This window comes from Vicia villosa, linkage group LG3 (genome assembly GCF_029867415.1).
Source record: "Vicia villosa cultivar HV-30 ecotype Madison, WI linkage group LG3, Vvil1.0, whole genome shotgun sequence".
Taxonomy (NCBI): Eukaryota; Viridiplantae; Streptophyta; class Magnoliopsida; order Fabales; family Fabaceae; genus Vicia; species Vicia villosa.
The window spans coordinates 58469844-58478915 of record NC_081182.1 but is presented as its reverse complement, the minus strand read 5'-3'; the positions used below and the strand labels follow the sequence as shown (position 1 = coordinate 58478915).

General features: G+C 37.1%; 1 protein-coding gene across 1 annotated transcript; it reads right to left on the bottom strand.

The window, feature by feature from the left end:
- Positions 1–3103: 3103 nt before the first annotated feature.
- Positions 3104–9068, bottom strand: LOC131661578 (probable aspartyl aminopeptidase). The gene is made up of 11 exons (XM_058931166.1): positions 8909–9068; positions 8699–8834; positions 8540–8618; positions 8246–8448; positions 8075–8144; positions 7572–7694; positions 7209–7364; positions 4688–4861; positions 4023–4097; positions 3797–3937; positions 3104–3630 (listed from the first exon to the last, which is right to left on the bottom strand). The coding sequence occupies exons 1-11, from the start codon at positions 8991–8993 to the stop codon at positions 3409–3411; spliced, it is 1464 nt and encodes a 487-aa protein (XP_058787149.1). The 5' UTR covers positions 8994–9068; the 3' UTR covers positions 3104–3408.
- Positions 9069–9072: the final 4 nt, after the last annotated feature.

The window sequence follows — 9072 nt, the reverse complement described above, 5'->3', positions numbered from 1 at the left end:
AAATAATTAGTGTTAATGTGTGTGATAAAATATAGTGTATGAATAATATAAGAACAAGACAATAAATAAAGAACACAAGAAAACTTATCCTGGTTCACCAACTTGGCTAGTCCACTCCCCACACCCTGTGAGATTATCCTTTATTGAATACTTCTTACAATAGCTTTTTCTTCTATGTATTCTTAGCCTCACCAGGCTTACACTTCTGAATGGTATAGCTTACAGATAGCTTACAAAATGATTGGTTTGTATATCTATGATATACTTTGTGATCTTAGGAGGTTTACAGTAAGTTCCTAAATACTCTCCATATGGCAGTGAGTATTTTTAATATAGAATGTGTATGATTACTCTAATGTATTTTGATCACTATATGGTAGTGAGAGCTAAAGATAATAGTTGTAGAGAATATGATTACTTTATGAATGAAGACTTTGGCTTTCTTTGTATGCTTGTGGATATTTTCGGTGGTGGAGAATAAAGCATGAGACTTGTATTTATAGTGCCAAGCCAAGAGTGAAGGAAGGCCGAGAGTTTGCTTTGGAGAAGTGCTGGAAGATTTGTCTTTGTAGGACTTGGTCTTGAGTATGACTTGGTCTTGGATCAGAGTACTTCTGACATGCTGCAAATTCTGACTTTTGACTATTTCAACAAAGACTTATTCTTGGCAGAGTAAATCTGGAGGAGTAGCTCTGGGACGAGTAACTCTGGGACTAGTACTTCTGGAGAGTAACTCTGGGACAGTACTTCTGGAGAGTAACTCTGGAACAGTACTTCTGGGACGAGTAACTCTGGGACAAGTAAATCTGGGATCGTAAATCTGGAGAGTAACTCTGGGACCATAATTCTTGAGAGTAACTCTGGGATCATAATTCTGAAGAGTAACTCTGGGACCATAATTCTGAAGAGTAACTCTGGGACCATAATTCTGAAGAGTAACTCATTGAACTTCTGAGAATCCATATGTTCTTAAAGCTTTGTTCTTTGCCAGCACAGTCTTGAATCATCATTTTAACTCTTTGTTTGATAGAGACTATAAATTATTTAGATGATAAATTGATGAAATCACTTTGGAGTTACTTGAATAAAATAGTTTGTAGTATTCAAAACATTAACAGAATATGTTTCAACAGGTTCAACATTGTGGAGATGCATCATGCTGACCGTGTGAGACTCCGATTTGGCATGCATCAACCGATCCCGGATTCCCCCACTGATTTGGGTTGTTGGCATCTAAAAAGAGTGAATCACCAATGGGATCACCAAGATTGGAAATCATTCGCACCTGAATGTTGTGAGATGTGGAAGCAGTGTCGCCGCTATGTGCTACAATTCTCCGTTGCCTAACTCCCGATGTATCCAACTGAAGATTACGTGAATTGGTATAGATCAGTCACAACCCCTGAAATTTATGTGTTCGACCCTTACTACTTACACGACCCCCGCCAACAGCAATACAACCAACATTAACAACCACCCCAACAACGCCAACAGAGTCAACAACGCCAACAACGTCAACCAAGCCAACATAGCTTTCACCAAACACAATACCAACACCATCAGACCTCCGAACACCCTTACCGTGAAGAGTAATCAAACGCCCTACCAAAATCAACCCAGCCAACAACAGTCCTGGGGCTTCACCCAACAGCACCACGACACGGGCCCCTCCACTAGGAAACCCAGCCAACATCACTCATGGGGCTTCACCCAACAGCACCACGACGCGGGCCCCTCCACTAGGCAACTCAGCCCCGACATGGGCCCAGATGACGAATACGACCCAAACGAGCCAATGATCCCGCAATCATCACTTTACCATAGCTCCCAACAATCACAACAACAACAACAACAACAACAATATGACTACACCACACCCCAACAAACAATGCCTTTTTTCTGAGGCAACTCAAGCGCTGGGTTTTACGAACCATACGAGGCGACCCCACCACCACGACAAAACTTTGAGGGCATGAGGACCCGACTCTTTGACAGTAGAATTAAAGACTACATGTCCAACGAGCGCATGGAGGGGTTAATCCGGGGGCCACCTACCCAAACACAACGAGAACATCCAAGGACTAGGAGGGTCGTCGACCACCTTCCCAACGGATCCGAACAGCGCCTTCTTGCGGAACTGACGGTCATAAGGGTCACGATTAGAATAATTTTAATGTTTTTTTAAAACTATATTCCCGTATTTCCTGTATTTGTAATGTTTTTCCCGTATTTCCAGTTGTAATGCATCATCTTATATCATTAATATATATTCCCGCAATTCTAATTATTTATTTAGTAGGTTTTCTTTTTTTTTAATATTAAAAAAAACTAAACAAAAAAATCACAGCAACATTGGCGCCACCCGAGGTGGCTTATAAAAACCACCACGCACTAAGGCGCCACCCTAGGTGGCGCATATGACCAAGTGATTGTACTATGGCGCTATGGGAGGTGGCTCCTATGTGTAGGACACCTCCCAAACCTGGTTATTCAGGTCATTTTTCTCAAAATCTGGTTTTTTGGATAAAAAAAATTTTAAACTTGGTTTTTTGAATTTTTTCCCTATTTAGAGACCAAAACATAAAATTTTAATTTATTATTTTCTCTCTCAATCTTACTTCTATAACCCTAATTAAAAGTAATTAAAAATGTCTTTTCTATGTTATTTTTTATTTATTTATAAGTTAGCTCAACCTATCGAATTGAATGACATAAATCATCAGATTTAATTCATCCACTATAAACTCTACCGAAAAAATTCTTAATACTAAAGAGAGTTGAAGATTTAATTCATCATCAGATTTAATTCATCCACTATAAACTAGCTAGCTTATCAGCTATTTGCTACCCAAAAAAATCTTAACACTAAAGAGAGTTGAAGCCAGATATATGCTTTAAAGTTCTTAGATTATGTGGAATAAGTAACTATTGCTTTTAAAGTTCTTAGATTATGTGGAATAAGTAACGATTGCGCACTTTTGAAGCAGTAGTTGATTTTATAAAATACTATTCTTGGAGAATGAATATGTTCAAGAATGCATTTGAACATAATCCACAACTTCACAGTCCACACCCCTGATTTCACCACATTCAACTCTAAAAATTTGTTTTTTTAATTTCAAAACTGACACTAAGATTATATTATAGTTACAGCCACAACTGCATTTTCTGTAATACATGCTGCTTAAAAACTCATACTACAGTGGAAGCATGATTGTCGATTATTCAAGTAAATTACAGCAAGTAGTCCCAAATATTACATTTTCAAGTCACATATTATTTCAGTTTTTTCCATGCTAACGTCCGCGTCATAACTTATAAAAAAAATATCATTAGAAATCCTGATCCCTTCAGCAATAGAATCTAGACCAGAGGATTGATGCGAAAAATCTTCGGTGAATATTTAGCTTATATGTCCACAACAATATTAGCATCAAGAAGAGAGAATTCCTGGAAAAAGGCCTTGAAATGTTCGTATGAGTATTTCACATCATCAACAGCGCACATTTCTCGGATGCTATGCATTGACAACTGTGGCGCACCTACATCAACAGTTCGAATACCTATGCCACTTGCAAGAATAGGACCAATTGTTGAACCACAAGCCATGTCATTGCGCACCACAAAGTCCTACATCAACAGACAGATTTCAATAATTCATTACCTCATACTACACTCACATTATTCCAATCCTTTAGTTTTTTCCGTAAACATAAACATGATTGTATATCTTCCTCGGAAGACACAATATTTTCCAATAAGAGGAAGAAAATAGACATTTTTTCATTAAACTGACCTGAACAGGAAGATTATGTTTTGATGCTATCTCCCTAAAAATGAAGGATGTGACAGCATTGGTTGCATAACGTTGGTTTGCGTTTTGCTTAATAACAAGTCCTCCATGTAATTTAGGCTGATGGTTTTCTTCATGCCTGTCCTGCAAGAAATTAGGTCCGGATCTCAATAAGAAGCAACAGTTTGAATTATGGGCAACAGTAAATCAAGGCATGCAAGAAACTTACCATGTAGTTCGGGTGTAGTGCATGTGCCATATCAGCAGATACAAGGAAGCTTTTTTGTACTGCTTTCTCAAGAAGCTAAAACAAAACACCGTGAAGAAAACTAATTACATTACTGAAATGATTATAATGAGGCTATAAGTTATTCCACTTTCGACCATTTAAATATCCGGGATGTTAATTTGTGCTCTTGTGTTTTAAATTGAGTGCTGAAAATAACCATAGCTGCTAACAAAGTTTAAGCTACACATTACCTCAATTTCAGTACATCAAAGATTCAAAACATCGACATTCCTCCATTTACGTTTCAGAAACTAGTTTATGCAGATAGAACTCACAACAACATTTATTATGGGTTAGAATACAAATACCATTGCATCTTAATTATTTTCTGCAATTTAGTCATGAAACTATTGTATACAGTATTTGATATTCAAGATTTTTTACTGTGTTTTTTGAAAACTCGTGCTAATTCTAGGACTTAAGAATAGTGATTTGGATAAAAAAAGATGTGAGGATAATATACCCTAACATCATGTGCTAAAAGTACCGCTGTGCCGATATGTGTAATGCAAGTCCACAGAGGAAAGTAGACAACGGCACAGTTGTTCAGCTACACTAAGTGTCGTACATGGAAGTACATGGGAATTAAAAAGAATAAATTATACCTTGGAATTTGGGCTGAAGGAATGTGTAATCCTAGACAAAGCATCTAGCACTACAGGAGAGCCAGCTCCTTGAGCAGAGTTAGATCCACATTCCTCGTGGTCAAACAAAGCAACCATTCTAACACCTGGCTCTTCCTCAAGACTGCTGTCAGAGGATGTAGCATCTATTAGTGCCTGAAAGTGAAACCAGGGTGTTAGCATATTATAGTAAAAAAAACTAAGGTCTTGCTAATGAGCGCCCTAAGAGCATTGGTTAAAGAGGTAATAAAAGGAAACTGACTTGAAAATACACCTTGTACAGTGGTAAATGTAATGATAATTACATAATTTTCCCATAAAATTTTACCTCTTGGTTCCTTAAACAATGTCCTAAAGAAACTAGTTAGCATATTTATAAAAACTATTACATGAGAACTTCACACATTCTAATTTCCAGACATGATTGCCAAAATCGAAATTCTACTAAGGATCAAGGGGGTGAAAGTTCCTCAATTGGATCGCAACATGGATCATAAAATACTACCTCTAATTTTAAATATACATATGTATAAACATATGCATAAAAAGTTACACATACGGAAATCATCTCTAAAGCATAATATTTTTTATAAACTAAAATTCAAAATAGTCATCATGGTTCCCTTTCATTTGGGAAAAAATATTTTTCTTTTAAAGAAAATTTTAAGAAATTGTTAATTTAAATGCACAACCAATTAAATATTCGATTAATAATTTCACCAAAGGAGGCACATACCCTAGCACAGTATGGCGAAAACTCGGGAAAAAAAAAGAGAACGAGATTGAGAGGCTCCAATAAGGGAAATGGGTGATATGGGCTGGAAATGAGGGGGAATTTAAGATTTTTCTGTATATCTGGCATACTTAGTGCTACAGGTGGACTCCAGTAATATGGTGTACTGCCGGAGTCTATAAGTAGTACTCAAGCAATACAATCATGCAATTATGTTCATAAAACAAAGATTTTTATAGTAAGAACCTATGAAGCGCCGACACGCCATCCAGAAGGCGTGTCGCCGCGTCGGACACGTATCGGACACGGATACTCGTACGACACGTGTACGACACGTATCTGACACGTTTTTGCAGTGTCCAACAAAAAAAATAATTTAATTGCAGCGGACACGGATACGACACCTTGTTTCAAATAAAGGACACACCTAACTCAAAAAAATTTAGATTTAAAAAAAAAAAAGAGGCTCAACTCAATAATTATTAGATTTTGATTTATAAAAATAATAAGATTTTCTTACCTTTCATATTTCACTTCTCCACTATAAAAATAACACAATTAGGATTCCTTATTTTTTTCTTATTCAGGATTCCTTATTTTTTTCTTATTCCACAGTTTAGAGACCGGTTTTATCAGTATAGAGGGACTATGATATGATTTGTATTATTTTGTTTTTGTGGATTTATGTCTTTTTTTTGTTAATTGAAAGTACTAAGTTTAAATATATATAAATTTTACTTCTCGTTTCAAACTCTATAAATTGTGCTCATGCATTGCATTATTATATGAATATATGAAATATATATAGCCGTGTCCGTGTCCTATGTTTTCTATATTAGCGGTGTCCTCGTGTCCGTGTCCGTGTCGTATCCCGTGTCCGTATCCGAGTCCGGGCTTCATAGGTAAGAACCAAGAATTCACATAGAAAACCTTCATCAGGTCTGCAAGCAAAACATATATCAGCATAATGTTATTTGGGAAGGGAGGAGAGAGAGGGAGAAAGAACATGGAAGATTCAAGCGGAACAATTCCAAATATTTCCTCTCGTCAAAGTGCGTCAAGGAAGAGTATAGTTTGGAAGTCACTTAACATTTAGGTGTATACAAGGAAGGGGATACAAGGAATCGAGAACTCTAATGCTCGGGGGGGAGGGCATGAATTGTAACAAACCTCCTGGCCGGTGAGGCCATGAAGGAAATAAGGGAGGGAAAATCTGTTAAAATTTGCAAGGAATAAAAGGAGCAAGAGGAGTGAAAAAGAGTGGACAACTTTTAAGATTGGTGTTCATTTCATATTTTTCTATTAAAATTGTCATACATCATCATGCAGACATTGGTATCTATATCACCCTGACATCAGTATTTTAACCTAAAATCATACATAAACAAAGACCTTATTTAATTGAGATCTATTCAGTGTAATATCACCGAAAACATTAATAATCTCACATCAGTCCTTACTACATCAATAGTTACTGCGACAAAGAGATAGACAACTATTTGTCTTTGGTTAAATGATCCACCATTTCCCAAGTTCATCAAAAAAAAGATGGAGTTTGACCCATATTTATTAATAATTAGCACTATTTGTTTCATTAAAGCATAAATCGTGATGTTTTAAGTTTCTCTAACCCTTAAACTATAGATGAACCAGTCCAAATTGTATCTAGAGAGTCACACTTAAAAGTCGAGGTTAAATTTCATAGTTCATATATCTACAAACATGAATTTGTATCTTGACTAGAAGAAACAATTTCAATAAAATTCAAACCTTCAACGAGCAAAATGACATGCAGAGGTTATCAAGCCGTCCTGAAAATACGAACTCCTTGGCGGCTCCAGCAATTATGCTTGGTTGTGTATCACATGCTTGCAATTCAAAATCACAAATGTCATCTGGTTCACACTCAAGTTTACTTGCAAGCAACTGGAGATAAGAGGAAGAAGGACAATCAACAATAATAAGACTGATAATTGTCATGTATACATGCCCTAGGACAATGTTAATGATTTACAACTTACAAGTTAAGACAACCTTTCAAAGTGTTACCACTTTAATTCCAGAAAAAACAAAAACAGAAATGCAATTAAAGTTTAGGATCATGAAGGCATTGCAAGTTTCAAGCCAGTTAACCTGTAAAAGTATAGGGTGGTGCTTTGCATTGCTAGACCCTGTTTTATCTTTCTCGTTCTTTCCATCATTCTGCTTTCCACTTTCAACTGAACCATTTTCAGAGGACACTTTATTAACCTCTGCCTGCACAACAAATTTCAACGAATTTATAAAAGCTAAATCCAAACCATTACAAAAGATCACTTGTAATCCAAATAAGCACTGTTTATGGGAGCTTTACTAATTTCTTTTAAATAACTGAGTAGACAGAGACACAATGTACACCCACACAAAAGGATTGAATCAAAGATTCAATACACAACAATGATGATAAGTACTAACTAGCAACATTGCATGCTAATAGAAAAACAAATCACGTTTGTCATGTAGAAATAATCTCATGCAATGCAATGAAACACATGTTTAGCCAATAACTGAGCTGTCTAGCCCCATGCTATCAACCACTGGAAGATCTTTAAAGGGGGGTCGGGAGGCCACAGAATCAACTAGAAATGCAGGAGTACCTTTAGCGATGTTGCAAGGATGGGAAGAAGATGGGTCTGCGTGTTAACTTTGAATCCATCATTAACTCCTCTGCACAGAATCAACCAAAGGGAAAACACCACAATAAATTGATCACATATGAAGCAAAACAAAGAGACAATAATTCACACCTTACTAACATCAACACAAACCTGTCTAAGTGAATTGCCAAAGTGGGGACACGCATTATAGGTTCCTCAATTCTAACAAGGCGATGCAAATACGAAACAGAATCTGCATTTCCTTTTTTCAAAATAACCCTCCCAGCCACAGTCAAATCCCGATCAAACCACGTGTGCCATAAACCTCCTCCATAAGTTTGAACTCCAACCTCCAATATTCCAGCCTTAACCACCTGCATAAACCAATTCAAACTAAACCCTAAACCTCTCACTAATCCAACATCTGTCGACTAATCAAAAATTAACACAAAATTAAGTAATCACCTTTGACACCGGTTTGAGTTTCAGACAAGGACTATCAGTGTGAGCACCAACTATATGGAATCCATTTCCAGCAACATATCTGAGAAAAGATTTGAAAAATGAAAAATGAAAAACGATAGATTATTGATTAGCGTTAGAGAGAAAGGAAATGAAATGAACCTTTTGCCAACGGCGAAAGCGACGATGGTGGAATGGTTTCTGGTGAAGAAATATTTGTGACCGGCTTTCAGTTCCCAAACTTCCTTCTCGGAGATTTGTTCGTATCCGGCGGCTTGCAACTGCTTTTTGGCTTCGTCTGAAAAGGAAATCGGTGAGTGAACGATGAGTTGCGAATTGGGAGAGGAGAGAGGAGTTGGTTTTGGTTATTACCGACGGCGTGGAAAGCGGTTGGAGATGCGTTCAGGAAGTTGATCAGATCGGAAACGACGGCGGGAGTTCCTTCTTCCTTCGACATGGTTTTGCAGATACGAGTTGGACGGATTGACTCGCCGGAGTGATGGTGTTTCAGTGTTTAGGTATACGAGATTAAATGT

Bases quoted from the DNA above. Each gene is read 5' to 3' on its own strand.
- LOC131661578 (XM_058931166.1), bottom strand. From the start codon at position 8,993: ATGTCGAAGGAAGAAGGAACTCCCGCCGTCGTTTCCGATCTGATCAAC. The intron at 8,619-8,698 runs GTTCATTTCATT...ATCTTTTCTCAG, and splicing joins GCTTTCGCCGTTGGCAAAAG to ATATGTTGCTGGAAATGGAT. The intron at 7,695-8,074 runs GTACTCCTGCAT...TTTGTTGTGCAG, and splicing joins TCCTTGCAACATCGCTAAAG to GCAGAGGTTAATAAAGTGTC.